The sequence below is a fragment of the Balaenoptera musculus genome, chromosome 11, assembly GCF_009873245.2.
Source record: "Balaenoptera musculus isolate JJ_BM4_2016_0621 chromosome 11, mBalMus1.pri.v3, whole genome shotgun sequence".
Classification (NCBI taxonomy): Eukaryota; Metazoa; Chordata; class Mammalia; order Artiodactyla; family Balaenopteridae; genus Balaenoptera; species Balaenoptera musculus.
The window spans coordinates 96,779,186-96,805,228 of NC_045795.1; the positions used below are offsets into that span (position 1 = coordinate 96,779,186).

Consider the following 26,043-nt stretch of genomic DNA (forward strand, 5'->3'; position numbering starts at 1 on the left):
TCTCTCCTGGTTACATGCTCTCAGGAAAAGCTAAAGAAGCACACATGGTCTCCAGCCTATGTAAAACCTAATTAGGAAGTAAAGAAAATCTGGGGCCACGTATCTCCCCCACATGCCAAGAGAGACTTCGGAGTTGTTCGTGGTATTGCAGGAATCCAGTATCAGCCCCATTTTCTTAGTGCTGCTGCTAGAGCTATTTGACTTTCCTTCGCCCTACAACCTGCTTCTGCTGCTGCTGCTTCTTCTCTCTCTCACTCTCACTGTCTCACTCTCTCTCACACACACACACCCCCACTCCCACCAATCTATTTTCCCTGGGTCTGTTCTCTCCATACTTACCCCTGGACACTCACTTACCCCATATCTCCATGTGCTACCCCAGGCCCTAGGTGCAAGTCATTTGGGCCTGGGAACTGGGGATATTGCTGCTGCTTCTAACAAATTTGCAGGAGGGGATACCCAGTGATTGGTCTCTTAGGGGAAATTTTGGAGTGAGTTAGTGGTCAGGGCTGGTCTTGGTGCCTAGGTGGATGGGAACGTGAGGGCTCATCTCATGTGGGTCTGTGACCTTTCCTCGAATTCTGTGTCCCTCCTACCCCTAGACTTCGTGTAACTTTGAGTCCAGAGGTTGGGCGTGGCTGGTATCTCAGGCCTTTTCTATTAAAGACTCTTCAAGTCATCAAACAGGCTTATGTGGAATTCACACTTGTTGTTCCCCTTCTTGACTTGTGATAAGTGCCTGTAGAGGCCAGGGAAGGAAAAGCAGATAGAATGAGAAAAGAAATCCTGCTGGAAAAGCCAGCACCTTCCTAGCTGTTTACCCGGGGAATGCAGTGACTGAAGGTGAGGACTCTGGCCTCTCCAGGTAGGAACAGCAGCCTGAGAGCTGAGAGAGAGTTTAAGAGAGGAACAGGGCCACATATTTGGGGCCTGAACCACAAGGGTAGTATGGCCACGGGGCAGATGCTGGCCTTCTACTGAGGAATGCAGAAGGATAGGCAGTGTGGCGTAAGGAAGAGAATGTTGGATCCTGCCCCAGGGTAATGCATTCATTCTCTCTCTTTCCCTCCCTCTCTCCGCACAGGCTTACAGCCCTGAGTGAACGGGAGACTCGGCTACAGGAGGTGCGCTCAGCCTTCTTGGCTGCCTACAGCAGCACAGTGGGGCTTCGGGCAGCAGCCCCCAGTCCCTCTGGTGCCATCGGCCTGCTGGAGCAGTTTGTCCGTGGTGTTGGACTCCGGGGCACCAGCAGCAGCACCTTATGAAGCAGCCAGCTCATGACAGCTTCCTGCTCCTCTCTCACCTGAGCCCTAAGCGGAATCAAAGCCGTGCCCAGCCAAGGGGTGCTTCAAGGTGGGGGGAAATCTCCCCTTCTCCATCATGCACATGGCAGCCCCAAGGCTGAGCAGGGCCAAGGACGGGGTTCTCCCCCACCCCAGCTTCCTGACTGGTGTCCGCCACCCTACTTGTCACTGCCTCCCACCCACCTTAGTCTTTGCCAGGATTCCTGTCAACTCTCAGAACTATGTGGGGTTTCCCTGGGGCCTTGTGGAGGCCGAGACTTCACAAAAGACCCCCACTTTCCATTCTCGTCTCCTGGGGAGGAGGAGTCACCCGCACTGAGAATGAGGCAGTTTGACACAGATCACAAAATGAAATCAAAGCCTTTTTGAACAGCTACTCTATCGCATTATCATTTGGCTCCTGTCTTTGTGGAGTTATTTAGAAGGTTCTCCCTGTCCTCCTTTTTGCTGGGGGGAGGGGTACAGATGAAGCAGGAAGGGAACTGGAGACTTGGGTGTTCCCCTTAACCCCTGAGCCATGAGAGTCTCTAGTGAGATGGGGACATGTAGTCATAGGCTGTTAAGGTGGGAGCAGTGGTCCTCAGGCCTGAGTGGGCCCTAGTCACCCCTAGGGAGCCTGTTTATCCATGCAGATTTCCAGAGCTGCCTGAAATTCAGACTTGAAGTTGCTGAGATCTTCATTTAGCTGGGAAGGGGGTGGGGAGAATCTTCATTTTTAACAAGTTTAGCAGACTGGTACAGGTGACCTGCAGCCCCTGCGTTCGGTGAGGGATTGGCTTCCAGGGCTTTGGAGGTAGTAGGTGATGTGGGGAGGATGGACCTGGCTGACCACCTACCGTGTGACCTGGAGTGGGTTGCATCTTCACAGAGTGTGTCTGCATCTCTTAACACCATGAAGTCATGCGGGTTCAAGGACATGGACAAAAGGTTTTGCACAGTGCTATAACAGCCACCATTTACTGACCTCTGACTCTAAACACAAAAGAGGTCATCGGTGTGAATGCCAAGAAGAAGGAAATAATGCCGGTGAACATTTCTTGAGTAGTTACTGTGTACAGTCCCCTGTGCTAAATCCTTTCTGTGGATTATTCTCCATGAAATTTTACAACACCCTGAGTAGGTGCTATTAATGGCCATTCTACTAATGAACTGACTGAGCCACAGAGATGTTAAGTAACTTGCCCAAGGTCACGCAAATGTGTAACTCTTCAGAGACTGAGGGAGGGAGGACGGGAGTGGGAAGGAGGAGAAGCAGATTGTTGAGGGAGCGGCTCAAGAAGAGGAATCGACCCCAACGCCCACCAGGTATCTGGAACCCTTCAGCTTCGGGGACAGCTCGCGGGGATGTGGGGGGGCACTGGGTTTCGCCCCGGGGAAACGCGCTGGGAGGACTCTCCCACCTCGTGGGTTGGAGTTCGAATCTGTGTAAGGTTCCTGGCCTGCTCGAGGCTGCTCCAATGGGATGGGGGCCACCCGCAGGGCCGGGCGGGGCTGTGTTGCCATCTGGAGGCGCTGCGCCGCCGGCCACAGTGAAGGCGCGAGCAGCAAGAGTGCGCGTAGGGCTGGAGGGAGTGCAGCCTCCGCCGCCAGCGCCGCGGCGGCACATGGGCCGACCCCGCCGCCGCACCTAGCAGCTCCGGCGGACCCCGTCTCGTAGCCTGCCGCAGCTCCGGCCAGCCGACCAGCCATGTCGCTCAGCGGAGCCTCTGAGCGCAGCGTCCCGGCCACCAAGATTGAAATTACCGTGTCCTGCCGGTGAGCGGGCCACGCTGGGGAGGGCTTAGGCATTGCCCCAGCACCACCCAGCTCCGGGGCTTAACGCGGAGAGGGGCTAGACCGCTGGGGGAAGCAGCATTCAGGAAGGAAAATCGCGGCTGCAGACTCAGGAGTCGCTAGCGGACTCGGGAAGGGGGTTCCTGGAACAGCTCCAACCACAAAAGAGGGCTCAGCCTGCGGCTTCAAGGGACGGGGCTCGGGGGTCCAGTAGGATCTGCGCCCCAGGAGGGCAAAGTTCTGGGGGCTAGCCCTCTTTCCTGGGCCCTTGGAGGTAGTCCAGTCCGCAGAGAAACGGTTCTTGGGCGGAGATTTCCGGTGTTGTCCAGGGTGCTGACAACGCGGACCCCACACCCCCACCCCCACCTCACCCCCCCAGCCGGAGGTAGTAACGGGGGAGGGGAGTGTGATGTGAGCCCCATGCCTCCCCAGGTGCCCGTGTCTGGGCAGGTTCGAGGCGATGGGCTCCAGAATGATCCACCCCCTGTCCGTCTGTCTGTCCCTTTCTCTAGGAACCTGCTGGACCTCGACACCTTCTCCAAGTCCGACCCCAGTAGGCGGCATCAGGGCCAGGAGGGAGGGAACTTGGGGTCCGGGAAAGACTGAGGGGCGGGGAGGGGGTGCGGGCCGACCTGAAGTCCTTCCCTCCCCGCCCCCGCTCCCGCTCGCAGTGGTGGTGCTTCACACGCAGAGCCGGGCCAGCCAAGAGTGGCGGGAGGTAAGTCCTAGAACCCTCGGCCAGTCCGGAGCCGCCCCTGGGAATCACCTGCTGACTCTCCGCTCTCCATTCAGTTCGGACGGACCGAGGTGATCGACAACACGCTGAACCCAGACTTCGTGCGCAAATTCGTCCTCGACTACTTCTTCGAGGAAAAGCAAAACCTGCGCTTCGATGTGTGAGCCCCGCCCCGGATCTGGCTTGGACCGCCCCCCGACCTGGATCCGCCCGAAATTCCGGCTGGCTCCGCCGCTCCTCGGCCCCCCGCCCCCCGCCCCCGGCCTGGCTCCACCCCCAGGCCCAGTTCTGTGGCACTCTGAAGGGCTCGGCTCTAGCCTTAGCTCCGCCCACAAGTCTAGGTTGGCCCTGCCCTTAGGTCAGATCCAACCCAGTGCACTCCCAGGCCTAGTCCTGCCCACAACCGTTCTCCCTAATTTGGCTCCGCCCCTTCCCAAGCCCTACCTCTGACGTGACCCTGCCCCCAGCAGACCCCGGACTTGGCCTCGCCCCGGGTCTGACTCACTCTGACGCCGACTCCTGCCCAAAGGAGGTCCAGGTTGAATTCGTGTCCAAGGCTGCCCCTCCCTCCACCCACAATTTTAACCTGGGCTCGAAATCCGACTCCTTTTCCAGGCTCTCCCACCAGCCCCGCCCCATGTTGGTCCCACTCTCTTCCCAGGTATAACGTCGACTCCAGAACCAACATCTCCAAACCGGTGAGCGACCGTTCACTCACGGGCTGGCTGGGCACACAGGCGGCGCTCAGTGTGTGTTAAACGACCCTCCTTAGAACCCTCCTCCCCCTCAAACCCGACTCGACCTTCTTCGGCCCCGAACCTGCCCTCCCTGCCCTCCTCTCCTGCTCCTGCTTCGGTTTCCCGCCTGTGCCTCTTACTCACTGCTACTCTTCCTTCTCGACTGCTGCTGGGACCCTCAGAAGGTGAGGCTGAACGGGGCTGGGCGGGGGCGACATGTGTGGTGTGTGAAAGGTGAGGGGTGGGATGGTATCTTGGCTTAAAGTGATGGCGAGACCAAGAAGGGCAGCTTTCCTGGGGACCCCGCGCCTCCTTTAAAGCCCCGGCCGCGTGGTTCCGCTGCCTCCAGTCGCCGTGGTCAGTGCAGCAGCGTCACCAGGGCTGGGCTGGGACTCTGCGCCGCCAGCCGGTCCTCGCCCCGCTGACTCTGTATCCCGGCGCAGGATTTCCTGGGACAAGCGTTCCTGGCCCTGGGAGAGGTGATCGGAGGCCAGGGCAGCCGAGTAGAGCGACCCCTCACGTGAGCTGAACCTGAAGGGGAGCGGGGGAAGGGTGGGCCTCCAAATTCTCCTCCTAAAGACACAGCTGACCCAGTATTGATGGAGGCTGGAATTCCCCTGGTCAGGGGCCTTCAATAGCTTCCATCACCCTCCTGGGAAAATCCAACCTCCAGGGCTTTGCTCAAGTCAGTCTCAGGCCTGACGGATCTTCTGTCTCTCTCTTTCCTCACCCTTTTCTTTCTTTTTCTAAGTCTGATTCAACCTTTAAGGTCCACTTTCAAGCCTTTCTCCTCCAGGAAGCTTTCCTCACTAAATCAGGTTCTCTGGAATTTACATTACATTCACTCACTAAATATTTATTAGCTCGTTTTGTATGCTATACCCTGTGCTAGGCACCAGGGATTTATCCATTCCACAAACACTACTGGGCATATACTCACTGTATGTCAGCCACTGTTCAAGGGGCTTGGGTTGCAATGGTGAACAAAACAAAGGTTCCTGCCCTCAGAGAGCTTATAGGGGGAGAAAAACAGTACAAAACTGACATAATAAATAAGTAAATTACATAATATATTAGAAGACATTAAGTATTGAGGAATAAAGACAAAGTAGAGCAGAATTAGGGGGACTGGAAATGCTGGGTGGGTAGGTGTTGCAGTGTTCAACAGAATGCTTGAGTAGGCCTCCTAGAGAGGTAACTTCAGAGCAATGACCTGAAGGAAGTAAGGGAGTGCGCTGTGCAGATATCTGGAGGAGGAATGTTCCAGGCAGAGGAAACTGCCAGTGCAGAAGTCTGATATGTTCAAAGAGCAGCAAGGAGGCCAGTGTGGGTGGAACTGCGTGAGCAGGGGGGAGAAAGGAGAAGGTGAGTTTGGAGCATTGACAGTTAGAGCCTTGTAGCCACTGGAAGGACTTTAGTTTTTACTCTGAGTTGGAAGTCACTGGAGGGTTCTGAGCAGAGGATTGATATGATCTGACTTGGTTTCAAAGGATGCTGCCGGGTTGAGACTAAACCTTGGGTGGACAAAGGTAGAAGTAATCCACGGTGCTAGCAGTGAAGGAGGGGAGAATTGGTCAGATTCTGGATATATCTTGAAGGTGGAGCCAACAGATTCCTGACAGATTGAATATGGATGTGAGAGGATAAGAGGAGTCGAGGATGATACCAAGGCCTTTGGCCTGAACAAATGGAAAGATGGAGTTGCCGTAAACGATATTTTTTTTAAAAAAGTGAGGGAGGAGTGAGCTGTGGGAGGAAGTCAACCAGGAGTTCAGTCTGACATGTTGAATTTCATAATTTTTATTAGACATCTGAGTGGACATGTCAAATAGGCAATAGGAAACGTGAATCTTAGGTGCTCTTTAAGGACATGAGATTAGATGAGATCACTAAGGGAGCGAGGAGAGAGGGAAGATCAAGGACTCCACGAATTGGAGCTAGAAAGGGAGGCTGAGAAGGATCATTAGTGAAATGGGAGGGTAACGGAGAGCAGGTGGTGCTGTCCTTGTCCTGGCAGCAAAGTGAAGGATGTGTATCAAGGACAAGAGAGCGGCCAACCATGTCAAATGCTGCTGCAGGTCAAGTAAGGTGAGGATCGGGAACTGGCCATTGAATTTAGCCAGATGGAGGTCGCCGGTGATGCTGACAAGCAGAGTTTTGAAGGAGAGATGGGAGTGACAGCCTGGTTGGGGAGGTTTAGAAGAGAATGGAAGAGAGGAATGGGAATTAGGAATTTTTCAAGCAGTTTTGCTGCAAAGAGGAGAAGAGAAAAGGAGGGGTGGCTGGAGAGGGAAGTGAGAGCAAGAATAGGTTTGTAATATTTTAACATGAGAAAAATTATACCACATTTGTATGCTAATGGGAATGACCCAGTAGAAACTGAAAATCTGACATAATAAAAAGAGGGGAGGGACTTCCCTGGCGGTCCAGTGGTTAAGACTCCACGCTTCCAATGCAGGGGGTGCGGGTTCAGTCCCTGGTTGGGGAACTAAGATCCCACATAACGTGTGGCTTGGCCAAAAGAGAAAAAAAAGGGGGGAGAGTTGATAGAGTGACGTCCCTGTGCAGGCAAGAGGGAGGGTGTGGAAAGTAGCACACAGTGGAGGGGTAAATAGGCACATGGATAGTCATTTATAGCAGCGGTAGGAAGGCCTCGTGTTGGAGAAGATACTGGAGGCAGGGTAGGTGCGTGGTGGGTCTGTGGACATTCTCTTCTGGTTGCTTCAGTTTTGTCAGTGAAGTAGGAAACAAGGTCATTGGCTGAGAGTGAGGATGGAGGAGGAGGCTTTTTGGGTTGAGGAGGGAGGAGGGAGAGTGAAACTGCCATCTCGCAGAACTGGAAAAGTGAAGGGACTCGGGGTGTACAGTATGATTAAGGACCCTCTTGAGGTTTGTGGTCACACATTTAAAATGAAAGCAATTAGCACGAATGTGTGTTTTCCTCTGGCCATATTCAGTTGCACAGGTGTGATACGGGTTAGGCAGAGAATTGGATTTAACTAGGGCTGTGGTTCTGCCAGATAAGTATATAGAAGTGAGAGAGGGCAAGGGAAAAGAAGTAGGATGCAAGGGAGTGATTATTATAGTCCAGAGTGACTGGAATTCACACTGGGTGATGAGATGAGGGAGAACATTAAGGAAGCAAAGAACAGTGAGAAGGCAGTAGGATCAGCGACTCGGTTCTGAATGTGCAGGTGAAGAGTCCCTGTACTCATTACACTCTGTCTTTTTAAAGCACAGAGAGTCAGAGATCAAAGGAGCCAAAGAAATGGTTCAAATTCTCATTCTAAAGATGGGGAAAACCACATAGCAAGCTGGAGTCAAAACTTGAACTGAGAATACTCCTAACCTAGCTTCCTCTCTACCACACTTTGGATCCCTTGGGGGTTAGGGTTTGCAGGCCCATATCAACAGCGTCCCTGACTGCTTGGAGACCCAAGGCAAGTTGGGGATGGGTGTCCTGGTATGCACCCTTCAGGCACATGGAAGTGTCCCTTCTTGGGTCAGAAGAAGATAAGGCTGCCCTGGACTTTTTGATCTCACTCTTCACGGTCTTCAGAAAGCACAGCATCTTTGACCTAACAAACCAGCCCTTTTACCCCAGATCTGGATAGAAATTCCTCTCCCTCGTTAGGATTGCTACATCACGCTCTACTTGCCTTTTGGCTTTGACATCCCACCTTCCCCTGGAAGTTCCCTGAAGGCAGGGTCTAGCAGAGCTGGAAAGTGCCAACTGGCCAATTCAAACCTAGAACAGTGTCTGGTGTATTGTAGATGAAGAGTCTGCTTTGAGAAAGAGAACCACCTTCATATCTACCAAGCTTACCAACTGCTTTTCCTTCCATGCATTCATTCTGATCTCTTCACAACCCTGAGAGGTGGGCAAGATTCCCATTAAATAAAGAGAAAACCAGGGCCCAAAGAAAGGGAAAATAACTTGCTCAGAACTCTAAATCCTATTTCTTTCCTATGCTACCATTATGAGATGTCCATGTAGGCTAGGTTAACCCCTTCCTTCCAGGCTAGAAACCTTCCCCAGTCAAAGTCAGGTCTTTCCCCACCAGAAGCCACCTAGGACAGAGGTGGACATACTCGGGACTGTCAGTCAATGACAGATTGGATCCCCTGACCTACCCAATCCCAGATTGGCCACCCCAATTCTTGTTTCCTACTCTCCCCGCTCCCCTCACAAAGAGGCTTTTTCTGCTTCCAGGGGTGTACCAGGCAAGAAGCGTGGCACCATATTGCTGACCGCAGAGGAGCTTAGCAATTGTCGGGTCAGTAAGGGCCACATACTAGACCCAGGAGGCTCTCTTCTCTCCCCAAACTCCCTGTAGTGGGCTGTCTGATTTTGTGAGCAATTTGAGTGTCAATAGCCCTATTTCATCCATAGGATATTGCCACCATGCAGCTGTGTGCAAACAAGCTGGACAAGAAGGACTTCTTTGGGAAATCAGACCCCTTCCTCGTGTTCTATAGGAGCAATGAGGATGGCACGTGAGTCACTGCCCCCACTGTGACCATGGGCCCATTAGGGCTCTTAGGCTGGGACATCTTAGACTCCACCAGGACCTGAGCCCAGAATCCACTCAAGGCAGCGCCTGATATGTGCTTGAATCTCCAAGAGTATCAGGCCCTGTCTCTGGGCTCAGTCCTACCCCAAAGGCAGGTTCCAATCCTCCTGTCCTCTCCAGGTTCACCATCTGCCACAAGACGGAGGTTGTGAAAAACACGCTGAATCCTGTGTGGCAGCCCTTCAGCATCCCTGTGCGGGTATTGTGCAATGGAGACTATGACAGGTCTGCTTCAGCATAAGCTAAGGAGTAAGGGGACAAGGGCGTGAGAGTGGGGTTCCTGGGCCCAAGAATGAAGGTAGAAGGGTCATAATAGTGTTGGAGGATCCTACTCAGTGAGACAGAGTTTTGGACATGGAGATGGGTGCATGGGGAAGCAGACGGATAGCCACATGGATGAATAGGTGGACGGATGGATGGATGGATGAAAGGGCAAATGAACAAATGAGTGAGCAGATACACGGATGGGTGGTCAGACGAATAGATAAACTGGTGAATGAATAGATGGGTATATGGATGGGTGTATAAGAGGACTGGTGGGTGGGTAGAGGGGGAGATGGATGAATGGATAGCAGATGAATGGATGAGTGGACTGATGGGTGGATTAGTGGAGGGACAGATGATGGGTGGATTAATGGGTGGATGACTAAATGTGTGAGAGGATGAATGGGTATATGAGAGATTGGTGGTTGGTTGGAGAGGCAGAGGGATGACTGAAAAAGCAGGAGGATAAACAGGTGGAATGACAGGTAGATTGATGGATAGACAGATGAATGGATGGTAGAGGGAATGGATGGATTAGTGGATGAATTAGTTGGTGGATGAGTGTAAAGTAGATGGATAGGCTGACCATATGATCTAACAAATGGGCAGTGTGAAGACAGGTGAGTGGGTAGAAGGATGCATGGGCATATAAGTGGATGGTTATGTAGAAGAATGGATGATCAGATGGACAAATGTCAGATGGCTGGGTGTTTGGTTGGATAGATGAATCCTTCTTGATAGAGGAAATGCTTTCAGTTTTTCACCACTGAGAATGATGTTTGCCATGGTTTTGTCATATATGGCCTTTATTATGTTCAGGTAGGTTCCCTCTATGCCCACTTTCTGGAGAGTTTTTATCATAAATGGGTGTTGAATTTTGTCAAAAGCTTTTCTGCATCTATTGAGATGATCATATGGTTTTTCTTCTTCAATTTGTTAATATGGTGTATCACATTGATTGATTTGCATATATTGAAGAATGCTTGCATCCCTGGGATAAATCCCACTTGCTCATGGTGTATGATCCTTTTAATGTGTTGTTGGATTCTGTTTGCTAGTATTTTGTTGAGGATTTTTGCATCTATATTCTTCAGTGATATTGGTCTGTAATTTTCTTTTTTTGTAGTATCTTTGTCTGGTTTTGGTATCAGGGTGATGGTGGCCTCATAGAATGAGTTTGGGAGTGTTCCTTCCTCTGCAATTTTTTGGAAGAGTTTGAGAAGGATGGGTGTTAGCTCTTCTCTAAATGTTTGATAGAATTCACCTGTGAAGCCATCTGGTCCTGGACTTTTGTTTGTTGGAAGATTTTTAGTCACAGTTTTAATTTCCTTACTTGTTATTGGTCTGTTCATATTTTCTATTTCTTACTGGTTCAGTCTTGGAAGGTTATACATTTCCATTCCAGGTTGTCCATTTTATTGGCATATAGTTGCTTGTAGTAGTCTCCTAGGATGCTTTGTATTTCTGCGGGGTCCATTGTAACTTCTCCTTTTTCATTTCTTATTTTATTGATTTGAGTCCTCTCCCTCTTTTTCTTGATGAGTCTGGCTAAAGGTTTATCAATTTTGTTTATCTTCTCAAAGAACCAGCTTTTAGTTTTATTGATCTTTGCTATTGTTTCTATTTCATTTATTTCTGCTCTGATCTTTATGATTTCTTTCCTTCTACTAATTTTGGGTTTTGTTTGTTCTTCTTTCTCTAGTTCCTTTAGGTGTAAGGTCAGATTGTTTATTTGAGATTTTTCTTGTTTCTTGAGGTAGGATTGTATGGCTATAAACTTCCCTCTGAGAACTGCTTTGCTGCATCCCATAGGTTTTGGGTCGTCGTGTTTTCATTGTCATTTGTCTCTAGGTATTTTTTGATTTCCTCTTTGATTTCTTCAGTGATGTCTTGGTTATTTAGTAGCATATTGTTTAGCCTCCATGTGTTTGTGTTTTTTGTTTTTTTCCCTGTAATTGATTTCTAATCTCATAGCACTGTGGTCGGTAAAGATGCTTGATGCAATTTCAATTTTCTTAAATTTACCGAGGCTTCATTTGTGACCCAAGATGTGATCTATCCTGGAGGATGTTCTGTGTGCACTTGAGAAGAAAGTGTAATCTGCTGTTTTCGGATGGAATGTCCTATAAATATCAATTAAATCTAGCTGGTCTATTGTGTCATTTACAGCTTGTGTTTTCTTATTAATTTTCTGTCTGGATGATCTGTCCATTGGTGTAAGTGAGGTGTTAGAGTCCCCTACTATGATTGTGTTACTGTCGATTTCCTCTTTTTTTTTTTTTTTAATAAATTTATTTATTTATTTATTTTTCGCTGTGTTGGGTCTTCATTTCTGTGCGAGGGCTTTCTCTAGTTGTGGCGAGCGGGGGCCACTCTTCATCGCGGTGCGCGGGCCTCTCACTGTCGCGGCCTCTCCCATTGCAGAGCACAGGCTTCAGACACGCAGGCTCAGTAGTTGTGGCTCACGGGCCCAGTTGCTCTGCGGCATGTGGGATCTTCCCAGACCAGGGATCGAACCCATGTCCCCTGCATTGGCAGGCAGATTCTTAACCACTGTGCCACCAGGGAAGCCCTCGATTTCCTCTTTTATAGCTGTTAGCATTTGCCTTATGTATCGAGGTGTTCCTGTGTTGGATGCATATATATTTAGAATTGTTATATCTTCTTCTTGGATTGATCCCTTGATCATTATGTAGTGTCCTTCCTTGTCTCTTGTAACATTCTTTATTTTAAAGTCTATTTTATCTGATATGAGTGTTGCTACTCCAGCTTTCTTTTGATTTCCATTTGCATGGAACATCTTTTTCCATCCCCTCACTTTTAGTCTGTATGTGTCCCTAGGTCTGAAGTGCGTCTTCTGTAGACAGCATATATTCGGGTCTTGTTTTTGTATCCATTCAGCCAGTCTGTGTCTTTTGGTTGGAGCGTTTAATCCATTCACGTTTAAGGTAATTATCAATATGTATGTTCTTATTACCATTTTCTTAATTGTTTTGGGTTTGTTTTTGTAGGTCCTTTTCTTCTCTTGTGTTTCCCACTTAGAGAAGTCCCTTTAGCATTTGTTGTAGAGCTGGATTGGTGGTGCTGAATTCTCTTAGCTTTCGCTTGTCTGTAAAGCTTTTGATTTCTCCGTCATATCTGAATGAGATCCTTGCGGGGTAGAGTAATCTTGGTTGTAGGTTCTTCCCTTTCATCACTTTAAATATATCATGCCACTCCCTTCTGGCTTGTAGAGTTTCTGCTGAGAAATCAGCTGTTAACCGTATGGGAGTTCCCTTGTATGTTATTTGTCGTTTTTCCCTTGTTGCTTTTCAATAATTTTTCTTCTTCTTTAATTTTTGTCAGTTTGATTACTATGTGTCTTGGCATGTTTCTCCTTGGGTTTATCCTGCCTGGGACTCTCTGTGCTTCCTGGACTTGGGTGGCTATTTCCTTTCCCATGTTAGGGAAGTTTTTGACTATAATCTCTTCAAATATTTTCTCGGGTCCTTTCTCTCTCTCTCTTCTCCTTCTGGGACCTCTATAATGCGAATGTTGTTGTGCTTAATGTTGTCCCAGAGGTCTCAGGCTGTCTTCATTTCTTTTCATTCTTTTTTCTTTATTCTGTTCCACAGCAGTGATTTCCACCGTTCTGTCTTCCAGGTCACTTATCCGTTCTTCTGCCTTAGTTATTCTGCTATTGATTCCTTCTAGTGTATTTTTCATTTCAGTTATTATATTGTTCATGTCTGTTTGTTTGTTCTTCAATTCTTCTAGGTCTTTGTTAAACATTTTCTTGCATCTTCTCGATCTTTGCCTCCATTCTTTTTCCGAGGTCCTGGATCATCTTCACTATCATTATTCTGAATTCTTTTTCTGAAAGGTTGCCTATCTCCACTTCATTTAGTTGTTTTTCTGGGGTTTTATCTTGTTCCTTCATCTGGGACATAGTCCTCTGCCTTTTAATTTTGTCTGTCTTTCTGTGATTGTGGTGTTCGTTCTGCAGGCTGCAGGATTGTAGTCCTTGTTTCTGCTGTCTGCCCTCTGGTGGATGAGGCTATCTCAATAGTGCTTACTTTATAGAATGATTGTTAAATTAAATTAGTCTGTGAAAGTGTTGAGAACAATACCTGGAATATAGTAAGACTCAATAAGTTGTAGGGAATTCCCTGGCGGTCCAATGGTTAGGACTCTGCCCTTTCATTGCGGAGGGCCTGGGTTCAATCCCTGGTTGGGGAAATAAGATCCCGCAAGCTGTGCGGTGCAGCCAAAAGAAAAAAAAAAAAGTCAATAGTAATGTATAATAATGGCAGTAGTAGTAGTAGTAATAGTGGTAGTGGCAGTAGATAGTTGGGTATGTGCATGGACTGATGAATGGATAGGACGGATGGGAGGAAGTTTGATAGAAGGACAGATGGGTGGATTGGAAGATGATCTGTGCATAGTTAAGTGGGTGGGGGTGTCTCAGATTTATCATACACACCCAGCCTACGTTTATCTCCTGCATTTCAGAACAGTGAAGATTGACGTGTACGACTGGGACCGGGATGGAAGGTAGCACTGCCCCACATAGTACTGCCCTCTCCTATAATTAACACAAACAGTTCCCTGAAATATGTAGTACATTCACTAGGAACCCCAAAGTAGCCTTGGGAGCCAGAAAGGTTGATGACAGATGCCAAGTCCTTGGGTACAACTGATGCCCTCAGTTGTCTCTCTGGTACACTGTCTCTTCCCTTCTCTTCCCCTTAGCTTGGTCCCTCTTCTAGCCCAAGCCCCAGTGCCCTGCAGCCCAAGTAGAGGCACAGATAGTGGAAATAAAAGACCGGTTTCGGGCTTCCCTGGTGGCGCAGTGGTTAAGAATCCACCTGCCAATGCAGGGGACACGGGTTCGAGCTCTGATCCGGGAAGATCCCACATTGCCGTGGAGCACCTAAGCCCATGCACCACAACTACTGAGCCTGCACTCTAGAGCCCACAAGCCACAACTACTGAGCCCGCCCACCACAACTACTGAAGCCCACACGCCTAGAGCTTGAGTTCCACGAGAAGCCACCGCAATGAGAAGCCCGCACACCACAACAAAGAGTAGCCCCACTCGCTGCAGCTAGAGAAAGCCCACAAGCAGCAACAAAGACCCAATGCAGCCAAAAATAAATAAATTTAAAAATAATAATAAATTAAAAAAAAATAAAACTAATGAGATTACCTCCCAGTACTCTAATGGTTTATTTAAAAAAAAAAAAAAAAAAGACTGGTTTCAGAGATGGCTCCAAGCCACAAGCAGTTGTTGCTTACCCACCTCTGGTTTCACTGCAGTCACGACTTCATCGGTGAGTTTACCACCAGCTACAGAGAGCTGAGCAAGGCCCAGAACCAGTTCACAGTGTATGAGGTGAGAGCTCCAGCCCTGCCCAGGTTGCCCAGGCCCTCCATCCTAGTGTGCTCAGTCTGTGGTTCCCGTCCTCTGTTTCTCACCATCACTGTTATCTTCTTCACTTAGGTACTTAACCCTCGGAAGAAATGTAAGAAGAAGAAATATGTCAATTCGGGAACTGTGAGTACTCCCTAGAGCCCTGTCCCTCCCTGGATCCTTCTGTCTCTATCCCCACTGACATAGCATGACATGACAAATGTTGAGGGTATGGGAAAGCTGTTGGCACGGATTACTTGGATATAGTAATGTTGGATACAAGGTGGCACCATTTAAGATTTTGTTGTGTTTTGTTTTTAATTTTTTTTTCTCTCACCTAAGGAAATTGTTTTGAAATTTACTCTTTTGCAGATTTTTGGGGAAAACCTAAGTTATATTTCCCAATTTAATATACTTTTGGAAATCCAAATGTTTCTGACAGCTTCCCCTTTTTGCCCTTTCAGAAATTGGACAGGGTGGGGTAGGGGGTGAAATCAAGTGCCTCTTTCCCTTTTTCTACCCTAACTACACTTTGCAAAGTAGCAGGGCTGCCTCTTCTGTCCCGCAGGTGACGCTACTTTCCTTTTCTGTGGACTCTGAATTCACTTTTGTCGATTACATCAAGGGAGGGTGAGTCACAGGCCAAGCTTTTGGCTGAAAGCCCAGCAATGAGTTACTCCCAGTTCTGAGCCTCAGTTTTACTATTCATTAATGGTCAGGGTCCAAAGAGATCATGAGGATAAACTTTAAAACACTTGGCAGACTACAAAGTGCTTTATAAAGTGCAGAGTGCCGCCCATCTTAGTTCTCTCCATGGGGCTGCCTTTCAACCCTAGCTTCCAGCCCGCCCTGGGAAGATGACAGACCAATGGTTTTCAAAGGTGTCCCCAGTAACCTTACTGGGGCCCAGACAGAAGATATGTCCAGGCAAGAGGGAGAAGCCAAGAGAGAGGGAAACGATAAGCAGGCTGTAGGGGACATCCTGCTTGGTTTAGTGGACGCAGGCAGACCTCGGAAAGTTACTTGTCTTCTCTAAACCTCACTTTTCTCCAGTGTAGAATGGAGCTGTTAAGTACTACTTCAGGACGATAGTAAGGGTTAAATTAAATTACATCGTGCATATTATGTCATGCAGCAGGCATTTAATTCTGCCACCCAAAGTGTGTTCAGTGGGCCAGCAGCACCTGCCTCACTTGGGAGTTTGTTAGAAATGCAGAATCTCAGGCTCCACCCAGACCATCCAGATCAGAATTTGCATTTTAACACGATTCCCAGGTGGCTCATGTGCATACTAGTGTTTGAGAAATCCCGGTATAGTAAGTTGTTAGTCCCTCACTTCTCAATCCATCTATTTCCCCAACAGGACGCAGCTGAACTTCACAGTAGCCATTGACTTCACAGCTTCCAATGGTGAGGCATGGATGGGGGAATGGGGTGCGGAGGAATTCTAAGGAAGTCACTAGGGATTGTCCTGGATTCCAACCTGGGAATAAGAGTTAAGCTACCCAGGAAGCCCAGGCTTGAGGCAAGGCCCAGTCAGGCTCATACTGGGGCAGGAGTGTCGTGAGGAGATTACTGGGTGTAATGGTGGGAGAGGGTACAGAAAAATAAGTGGGTAAATGGATCAAAGAAAGTTGAAAGGATAGATAGCTCTACATAGCTTGAGAAGCAGGTGAGTAAATGAATGGATGGGAGGGAACAGGAGTGTAATGAGAGATGAATAGGTAAATGGGTGGATGGCTGGGTGGCTAGATAGATTTATAAACAGAGGGGGCAAATGGGTAGTGAGTGAGTACAGTGGGTTAGACAGGTGGACGCATGAACTGGTATGTGGGTGGACAAACGCTCAGATGTTTAAATTGGGGAAATGGATGAGTGGACAGGTGAATGGATCCATATGAGGATAGACAGGCAGGTGAATGAATGGGATGCATAGGGATGGATAGGGATGGATAGATGGATGAAAGAATATGGCTGTATTGATGGATGGGAAAGAAAGAGAAATAGCAGGTGAACAAGTGAATGGATGGATAGATGGATGGATGGTTAGGTGGGTGGATAGTTGGATAAGAGAATGGAGAAGCGGACGGATGGAGATGAATAGGTAGACTGAAAGATGGATTTATGGCCAGTGGATGGGTGAATGGATGGATGAGTAGGTGGATGAACTGATGGATAGATATAGGGGTTGGGGGATGGATAGATGGACAAATGAACATTTGGATGACTGGGTAAAATAATGAGGGAGTACATGGGTAAAGAGTGGGTGAATGGATAGGTGGATGGATGCATACAGTGATAGGCAGGTGAACTGACAGATCATCAAGATGACCATGAGGTGGGGCTCCTGTTTCCCTACAGGGAATCCCCTGCAGCCCACCTCCCTGCACTACATGAGTCCTTATCAGCTCAGCGCCTATGCCATGGCCCTCAAGGCCGTGGGAGAAATCATCCAGGACTATGACAGTGACAAGCTGTTCCCAGCTTACGGCTTTGGGGCCAAGCTGCCTCCCGAGGGACGGATCTCCCACCAGTTCCCCCTGGTATGGTATGGCCAGAACCTAGACTCCATGCCCTGGCATCTGGCCCACCCAAGTTGACAAGATTCTTCTGCTTATGTTTCTTCTAAGGGTCAAGGACCTGCCAAGGAGCAGGAGGAGCTAGGAGAAGGTGGCAGAGCAGGGAGGGGAGCAGGGTTGGAGTTTGGAGGGGACTATGAAAGACAGCGATGGAAAAAGGAAAGAGTGAGCTGGGGTCAGCCCAGCAGGGCATCTTCCCTGACAGAACAACAATGATGAGGACCCCGCCTGTGCGGGCATCGAGGGCGTGTTGGAGAGCTACTTCCAGAGCCTGCGCACAGTGCAGCTCTACGGGCCCACCTACTTCGCCCCTGTCATCAACCAGGTGGCCAGGTAAGGGAACTGGGTCGGGCTGGGGGAAATTAAGGGGACCGAGACAGTGACCTGACTTCCCAAGGATAGTTAGGACCACTCTTGGGTGAATTTGGGCTCTGGGGAGAAGGTGAAAGTTTCAGTGCTGGCCAGGCTCTGTTATAAAGAGGTTACATAATGCCTTATTCTGAGGTAGAAAGGGTGTCAACAAACTACCCCAACCCCATTCCCTGGGAACAACAACCCAGGCCTCAAGTTTGGGGAAGAGAGAAGGGCCTACAGAACAGTGGATAAGGCACAAGTTTTGGCATCAGACCTGGGAGAGATCCCAGGTCTACCACTCACTAACCATGTGACCTGAAGCAACTTAGCTTCTCTAAGCCTCCATTTCATCCCTGTAAATAGGTGTAAAAATGGATAACCGTAGTACCTTCTTTATAGGGTTATTGGGAATTTAAAATTGGATAACAATATAAGAATGATTAGGACTTCCCTGGGGCCCAGTGGTTAAGAATCCGCCTGCCAATGCAGGGGACACGGGTTCAAGCCCTGGTCCAGGAAGATCCCACATGCCGCGGAGCAACTAAGCCCGTGCGCCACAACTACTGAGCCTGAGCTCTAGAGCCCGTGAGCCACAACTACTGAGCCCACATGCCACAACTACTGAAGCCCGCACACCTAGAGCCCGTGCTCTGCAACAAGAGAAGCCACCGCAACGAGAAGCCCATGCACTGCAACGAAGAGTAGTCCCCGCTCGCCACAACTAGAGAAAGCCCACGCACAGCAAGGAAGACCCAACACAGCCAAAAATAAATATAAATAAAATAAATAAATATAAAAAAAAGAAATTACACAAACTCTTTAAAAAAAAAAGAATGATTAGCACGGTGTGTGGCCCATAGTAAGTGCTCATGGTAGATTAAAATGAGCTCAAGTTGCAGATTAAACTATAGAAGAGTAACTTCTAAAAACAAAAGAGTAACTCCAAATTTTCAGAACAAAAACATACAATGCAAAGAAAATCCAGCTCACGTAAGAAATGATTTTCTTAAATGCAGATAAAATGACAACTAAAACCAAACATATGTCAGTGAACCTAAAGTTTCTCTGATTGCATAAAAAATAATAAGAAAACCGTAGTATGCTAAATAGAAGAGGCCCATCGAAAACAATGTACCTCAGAAAACTTGAAAGTAAAAAGATGAAACAAAAAAAGAGAATAAAAGTGGAAGGATTTCAGGGAGATTTATATGTCCAGAGACTTGCCTTTTCTCTAATAAAGATTAGTTATTTTCTAATTCATAGTGAGATAATAGTTTCTTTAATTACAAAAGTAACATAACATTGCTGTAGAAAATTTCAAGGATGGAGAAATTAAATAAGAAATCACCCAGAATATGGCCCATGGGAATGTGGATGTATATATAGTTATTGACAGTCTTTTCCTTATGCAACCATAATGGCAGTCAAATTATATGTAACATTTCACTACTGATTTTTTCACTTAATAATGGAACCTGAGCACATTTTTTTGTTGTTATTAAACAGATTTCTTAAATATTATCTTGGGCAAGTTCACTCATTCATTCATTCAGTGAACATTCCATAAAGGAGAATGTAGCATGAATGTGGGCTGTGGGGCTAGACTAGCTAAGTTACACCCACTCTACCACTTACTAGCTGTGTCACTTTGGGCAAGACTGTTAACCTCTCTGTGCCTGTTTCCTCAGCTGTACATGGGGATAATAGTATCACAGAGCTGTCGTGAGGACTAACTAAATTAATATTTGTCAAGCACTGAGAACAGTGCCTGCCACACTGTTAGTGCTATAGGTGTTGGCTATTACTGGTACTATTATTATCATTATTACTATTCTAAGGGCATCTGTGTGTGCTCAGTTCTCTGCTGGGGCACTAGAGACTCACAGATGAATCAGATCTAGGCTCAGCCCTTGAGATCTCCTGCCTTGGTGCAGGAGACAGAAATATAAACAAATCATTACCTTCTGTAGGCCAGAGCTTCCCAGACTTTTCCAGCAAGTTGCCTGTTGGCAAAGGCAAACAACCGCTTCCCCTAGGGGAAACTGGGGGCACAGCTGAAAGCAGCCAAGCTGAAAATGTCTTTGAAATCCCCATATTTTATCTTAAAAATTCATGCAAATTTACATTCTTCTGATATTGTGTCCATGTTTGCTATAATTTAGGGGGGGGAGGTGTTTTAAGTGTACTTAGAGTCATCTAGCTTTATCCACCAAATCATATAGTATAATGAGTGCTTCAGGTATCCTGTGACCTTGGGTTCCCCTTGGTACACATGCTGGTACCCTCAGGGGTGTGAGAACCCATTTGGATGGGCAGACAGCCTGTCTTGGTGGGTGGCACCCTAGAAGGCAGAGGGAGAAGGAGAGTCTGAGAGACCCAAGGCAGCCTAGTCGTGGAGGGGACTGACTGCTTGGCTGGGTGCAGAGGGCAAACTGGACTTTATCAGAGGAAGATGCACAGAGCAGGCCTGGCAGCAGGAACCCCATGTGAAAAGCCCAGAGGCATGAAGGGCCAGCTCGGTGAACAGTGAACAGTATACTCTGACCAGAATGTGCAGTGTGTACGGAGGAGTATCCAAAGAGCAGGCTGGAATGAAGACTGGAGGAATCAAGAGCTCAGGCTTTAGGTTCCGTTGGTCAAGCGTGGGCTTGGATCCCAGCTGCACCACCCCTTGGGGATGCTACTTAATGTCTCTGAACTTCACTTTTCTCATTTTAAAAATTGGAATAAAAAATGTGCCTACCTCATAGAATGGTGGTGAGGATTAAAGTAGATCACATATGTCAAGAGTGCGGCTGTGATTTTGATGATCACAGACGACTCTTTGTTGTTTCCTACCCCACAGCCAAGTGGGGCACAGACTGGCCTTCCCCAGCCAGTCACCCAGCTCCAGGTCTAAATGGCCTTGGGAATGCCAGGCATCGGCAGGGAGCCAAAGATGTACCTCCCGTGCCCCCAAGCCCTTCCATGCCCCCCAATGCCCTGGCTCACAAATCCCTTCATGAGGGGGCCATTGCCCACTGCTCCAGCCTCATCTCTATTCTGTGGTCCTACGTGCACCGCCTAGAACACACTCTCTTGGTTTGCACATGCTATTCCTTCTCTCTGGAACACTTTCCCTTTACCCTCCCCTCCTCCCCCCACCCCACCTCCACCTCCACCTCCACCTGGCTAACTCCTACTCATTTTCAGGTCTTAGGTTAGATGTCATGTCCTCAAAGCCCTAACCTCACTGCATCTTAGTGGTGAAAGCATCCATCTCCCCCCAGGACAATGTCCAATTCTCTGCTGCATGCTCAGCACCAAACTTGGTGCCTGACACATAGCAGGTGTGCAATGATTATTTGCAGAACGAGTGAGTGACAGGAAACAGTACCAGCCCAAGCCTATGAGGAGGCTGCAGCCAGAATTCAGGAACGGATCATGGCCCACTCCCACCCTGGGCCCTGGGCAAAATGAACTGAAGCTGTTTGAATTCTCCACTCTCACCACGCTTTCCTCCTTTTTTATATCAAGCTTAAATACCAGCACTGTCCAACAGAACTGTCTGCAATGGTGGAAATGTTCTGCATCTGTGATGTCCTATACGGTAGCTACCAGGCACATACAGATAGTGAGCACTTGAAATGTTGCTAGGGTGAACAAGGAACTGAATGTTTAATTTTATTTAACTTAATTAATATAAATTTCAGTAGGGGCTACCTTACTGGAGAGTGCAACTCCATCCTTTCCAATGCACACAGGGCCCGAGACTGGAAATCAAGAAACCAGGTCTGCCACGGCCTTTGTGCTCTCTGAGGTCTCATTTTTCTTATGTGTAAAATAAGGGGACTAGAGTTAATGACTTCTGAAGTCCTCTTCAGATCAAAAAATCTTGGATTCAAAGACTGATAGTGAGAGAAGGAAAAGGAGCTCTGGGAGCAGCTGTTAGACTGGCTGAGGACCCAGAAGCCTAGGCAATGGGATGTGGTCAGCAGAGGGGAGAAGGGAGAGAGGAGAAATGGGTGAGAGAGGGAAGAAAGGAGGCCTTCAGGCTTTGGTCTTGTTCTTGTATAAATACCAAAATCTTTCCAGGGCCAACAAAGCCCTGTGTGGTTTGGGCCCCGCCCCGTTTCAGTCACATGGTCCACTCTGCTTCCTTCACTTTCTGGGCTCCAGAAAGTGTATGATTCCTCCAGTCCCGTTATGGGGCCTTTGTCCATGCTGTTCCTTCTACCTGGAATGATCCTCCCCCTTCACTTAGCCTCTTCTCCTTCCTCCTCTCCTTTATCCTCAAACATTGTTTCCTTAAAGAAGCTTTCACTGACCTGGGCCATGTCAAGATCCCCTACAGGACACTGTCATAGCAGTGTCTCTTTCTATCCCAACTCTCGTCACAAGTGCAATTCTATAGCTGTTTCTGTGATTCTTAGATCAGCATCGCCTCTCAAGAGGACTGGGATGGATTTGTTTTTTCTCACTGTGTACCTCCAGTGCCTAACACAGTACCTGCTATAGTGAGTGCTCTATAAATGTAACTGGAGGGATGGTAGGTGGGGCAGGCAGCCAGGTCTGGGGAAGGAGCATGAGCTTCAGAAGCCCCAGTCCTTGCCCACTGCTTACGTGCTGGCTATGGAAGTTTTAGGGACAGGACATTCCTTTGAACTCTCTGGGCTTTCAGCTGAATTCTGATCTTGGCCTCTCACCCAGGGCTGCAGCCAAGATCTCTGATGGTTCTCAGTACTATGTTCTGCTCATCATCACTGATGGGGTCATCTCTGACATGACACAGACCAAGGAGGCCATTGTCAGTGTGAGTCTGAGGAGGAGGGCTTGGCAGGGAGGGGTCACTGTTAATAACTGTGAAGGGGCTGAGATTTTACCCTACATGCAAGCTAACAAGTCAGCCTGCCAGTTTCATGGATGCTGGCAGCAGACACAAAAGCAAAGGACTTTGGGACTTCCCTGGTGGTCCAGTGGTTAAGGCTCTGCGCTTCCACTGCAGGGGGTATGGGTTCGATCCCTGGTTGGGGAACTAAGATCCCACATGCCATGCAGCGTGGCCAAAAAAAGCAAAGGACTTTGCTATTCCCAGCAATAGCAGTAGCTCAACTATCAGCATTGGCTCTGATTCATTAAGTCCCACTTCCCACAAGATAATGTGCAGAGGGCCAGATGACACCTGTACCCACAGTGGGTTGCATTATAGAACAGGAACCCTGAGTGTAGAGAACCCGAGTTTTTTGTAATGGGCAGTAAGTATGCCTTCCCTTTGTTCCAGTGTGAGATATTATACTGGACAGTAAACAAACCTGCCCTTTGCTCTACAGGAAGACACTGTATATTTCAAGGCAGTTACATATGGAGACATCCTTGAAAAGATAATCTGACACAAAGGGAATCAGTGCCTCTGCTTGTAAGATGTGCAGAAACATCACACACACACACACACAGAATTGTCTCCCAACAGTCCCTTCCCTTGTTATGCCTGCTCACCCCAACCATTTACCCTCTTTCCCTCACAGGCCTCCTCACTGCCCATGTCTATCATTATTGTCGGTGTGGGACCAGCCATGTTTGAGGGTAAGATGGGGGGTGTCCATGAGTGGGACCAGTAACTGGGGAAAATAGGGGAGGATCTGGGCACCCAGGCCTGCCTCATAGAAAAGATAGGATGGATGCCTGTGCTGGACTTTGGCCAAGTCACAGACCTTCTCTGAACCTGTTTCCTCATCATAACCGAGGCTGTTGATACAAATACTTCCCTCCTGAGGTTCCTGGGATGAAGGAATGCGTGGGAGGGCATAATAATAACTCCATTACAATGCCTAATATTTGTAGGACTTTGATACAACCGTTAGGCATTCTCCTGATGACTCCAAAGGGGAGCTAAGAGGGAGGGGGCAGCATGGGTTGGTGTGGGAAAGGCCAATCAGCTGAGGGGTGTCTTTTCCACAGCAATGGAAGAGTTGGATGGTGATGACGTGCGCGTGTCCTCTAGGGGACGCTATGCAGAGCGGGACATCGTTCAGGTAGACCTGACCAGGGAGAGGAAGTCATGGAGTCAAAAGGCACGGTGGGAAGGAGAGGCTAAGTTAGCAGCTATTCTCCTTTACTGCCTTCTTAATCACCTACCTTTCTTCCCTTCACTCTTTCAGCCTTCCTACATTCATTCAACAAATTCTTTTTGAGAAACAGGCAGGTTGCTGCAGCCATTGTGGATTCATAGTGTAGGAGATACCAAGGCTCCTGCCCTCTAGTGGAGGCAACCAATAATAATCACACATCTCATTAGATTGTGATAAGTGCTCCAGAGGGACTGCAAATGCCACAATGAGAGCCTATAACAGGGACCTGATTAGGTAGGGTAGTCAGGGAAGGCTACTACGAGGAAATGATATTTGAGCTGAAATCTAAAGGAAGGTATAAGCATTACAGGTAGAGAAGCAGCACGTGAGAAGGTCCTTAGGCTCAAAAGAACTTGCCCAATCATGGAGAAGGCAAGAGGCCAGGGTGGCAGGATCACAGGGAGCGAGAGGAAGAGGAAGCCAAGGCCTTGCCAGTCATGGTGAAGCTTAGAGCTTTGTTCTAAAAGAACTGAAAAGCTCTTGAAGGATTTTACGTAGAGAAGTGGGGTGGTCAGACTTCCATTTTAAGACATGCAGAGATGCTGCAGGGCGGTGGATTATATAGCAGGGCAAGAGAGAAGGCAGGTAGACCCGTTAATGAGGAAGCCTTTGAAGTAGTACAGGGGATATGGATGGGAATGGAAGCAGTAAGGATGGAGAGAAGAAGCAGGTTCAAAAGATTATTTAAGAAAAATTTCCAAGAGTTGAAGATTTGATTAAATGGTGACAGGGAGCGATGGGGACTTCAAGGATGATTCTCAATTTTCTATACTGAGCCCCTGGGTGAGTGATAGTCCCATTTACTGGGAAAGAGAAAGCTGGAGGAGGAGCAGATTTGGCAGACAAGCCTAGAATTCCGTTGTAAACACATTGGGCTTGAGGTATCTAAGACAAATGAAAGGAGATGTGATATGGACAACTAAATATGTGGCTCTGGGCCTTAAAAAAGAGGTCAGGGATGGATGTATAAATTGGGGAGTCATCAGGGAACAGGTTTTTTTTTTTTTTAAATTGAAGTATAGTTGATTTACAATATGTTTCAGGTATACAGCATAGTGATTCAGTATTTTTAGTTTATACTCCATTAAAAGTTATTACAAGATAAAAGCTATAATTCCCTGTGTTATACAATATATCCTTGTTGCATATCTATTTTATACATAGTAGTTTGTATCTCTTAATCCAGGGAACAGTTTGTAAAGTCACAGAAGTGTATGAAATCACCCAGGAAGAGAACTGAGAGAGAGAAGGCACCAGATTTAGAGATTAGGTAGACCCAGAGGACTGGGGGTGGGGGTGGGGGGAAAGGCATCCAGAAAGGTAGGAGAATCTAGAAGAATGTAATGTGTCAAGAGTGGGAAGTGTTCAGGAAGATTATGGTCAAATGTAATAGAAAGCTAAAGAGGAGTCAGCAAGATGAGGCTGACAATCATTGCCCTCTGGACTAATTTGGGAAAATGGTGCTGTTGACATCGTTAGTGAGAGCAGTTTCAGTAGACCACATGAAGCCAAATTAGAGTGGGTTGAGGGTGAACAGAAGGTGAAAAAAAAAGTGGGTGGAGAGAAAGCAAATGTAGAAAGCTCCTCAAGATGGGGGAGAGAGATAGTGTGATATTTGGAAAGAGATGTTAGCGGGTCAAAGAGGAAGCCTCCCTACTGCTGCCTTCCCCACTCCCCTCTCTTCTGTCCACCACCCACATCTGATTGTCTGTGCCTGTCCCAGTTCGTCCCATTCCGAGACTATGTCGACCGGTCAGGGAACCACGTGCTGAGCATGGCCCGACTAGCCAAGGACGTGCTGGCCGAGATCCCAGAGCAGCTACTGTCCTATATGCGCACCAGGGACATCCAGCCTCGCCCTCCACCCCCTGCCAACCCCAGCCCGACGCCAGCTCCAGAGCATCCCTGAATAGCCCACCTATCCAAAGCCTAGCAGCCTGCTCACCTGCCCACCCACTGCTTCTGCTGAAAGCCAGAGGCACCTGGAACCCTGGACCTCACTGGGAGGCCAGCTTGGAGGATCGGTACTGGCTGGTCGAGCCCTCTGCCCCCCTCAACCATAGGAGGGCCTGGCACTCCTTGCCTTCATGCCAGTAATAAAGCTGATCTTTACTCCAGTTATGTCTCATGGGTCTTGGGGAGGGAGGGACCCAGGATCTGGGGCCACACCAAGAGAAGGAAGGGGCAAGGACGGTTTCAGCTAGGGTTCATCCCCATCCTAAC

At 48.2% G+C, this 26,043-nt stretch overlaps 2 protein-coding genes across 14 annotated transcripts in view; both read left to right on the forward strand.

The window, feature by feature from the left end:
• Nucleotides 1-1,700, forward strand: part of MTMR14 (myotubularin related protein 14) — a 42,936-nt gene extending 41,236 nt beyond the window's left edge. For 5 of the 8 annotated variants that reach the window (XM_036870294.1, XM_036870297.1, XM_036870295.1 and 2 more), the window contains one exon: nucleotides 1,085-1,700. In XM_036870294.1, coding sequence (XP_036726189.1) covers nucleotides 1,085-1,265 — 181 coding nt within the window. In that variant the 3' untranslated portion in view covers nucleotides 1,266-1,700. The remainder of the gene's footprint in view (nucleotides 1-1,084) is intronic. The other 3 variants (XM_036870299.1, XM_036870300.1, XM_036870298.1) reach the window with 2 other exon arrangements.
• CPNE9 (copine family member 9) lies at nucleotides 457-25,908 on the forward strand. 6 transcript variants are annotated; one of them, XM_036870303.1, is made up of 22 exons: nucleotides 1,786-2,609; nucleotides 2,784-3,059; nucleotides 3,590-3,630; nucleotides 3,749-3,795; nucleotides 3,870-3,973; nucleotides 4,475-4,511; nucleotides 4,733-4,735; nucleotides 4,994-5,070; nucleotides 8,764-8,827; nucleotides 8,944-9,047; nucleotides 9,245-9,349; nucleotides 13,880-13,921; nucleotides 14,687-14,762; nucleotides 14,871-14,924; nucleotides 15,349-15,410; nucleotides 16,144-16,190; nucleotides 17,142-17,323; nucleotides 17,565-17,692; nucleotides 22,403-22,505; nucleotides 23,218-23,275; nucleotides 23,651-23,724; nucleotides 25,544-25,908. In XM_036870303.1, the coding sequence occupies exons 2-22, from the start codon at nucleotides 2,992-2,994 to the stop codon at nucleotides 25,727-25,729; spliced, it is 1,662 nt and encodes a 553-aa protein (XP_036726198.1). In that variant the 5' UTR covers nucleotides 1,786-2,609; nucleotides 2,784-2,991; the 3' UTR covers nucleotides 25,730-25,908. The 6 variants fall into 6 exon arrangements, with proteins under 6 accessions (XP_036726203.1, XP_036726198.1, XP_036726200.1 ...); XM_036870305.1 differs by lacking the exons at nucleotides 1,786-2,609; nucleotides 2,784-3,059; nucleotides 3,590-3,630; ... (3 more) ...; nucleotides 4,994-5,070; nucleotides 8,764-8,827 and having other exon boundaries at nucleotides 4,454-4,511; XM_036870304.1 differs by lacking the exons at nucleotides 1,786-2,609; nucleotides 2,784-3,059; nucleotides 3,590-3,630; ... (3 more) ...; nucleotides 4,733-4,735; nucleotides 8,764-8,827 and having other exon boundaries at nucleotides 5,013-5,070.
• The last annotated feature ends 135 nt before the right edge of the window (nucleotides 25,909-26,043 follow it).

Excerpts from the sequence above, each read along its gene's own strand:
- CPNE9 (XM_036870303.1), top strand. The coding sequence starts at position 2,992 with ATGTCGCTCAGCGGAGCCTCTGAGCGCAGCGTCCCGGCCACCAAGATT. Across the intron at positions 5,071-8,763 it reads CGAGTAGAGCGACCCCTCAC|GGGTGTACCAGGCAAGAAGC; the intron begins GTGAGCTGAACC and ends TTCTGCTTCCAG. Across the intron at positions 16,191-17,141 it reads TGACTTCACAGCTTCCAATG|GGAATCCCCTGCAGCCCACC; the intron begins GTGAGGCATGGA and ends GTTTCCCTACAG.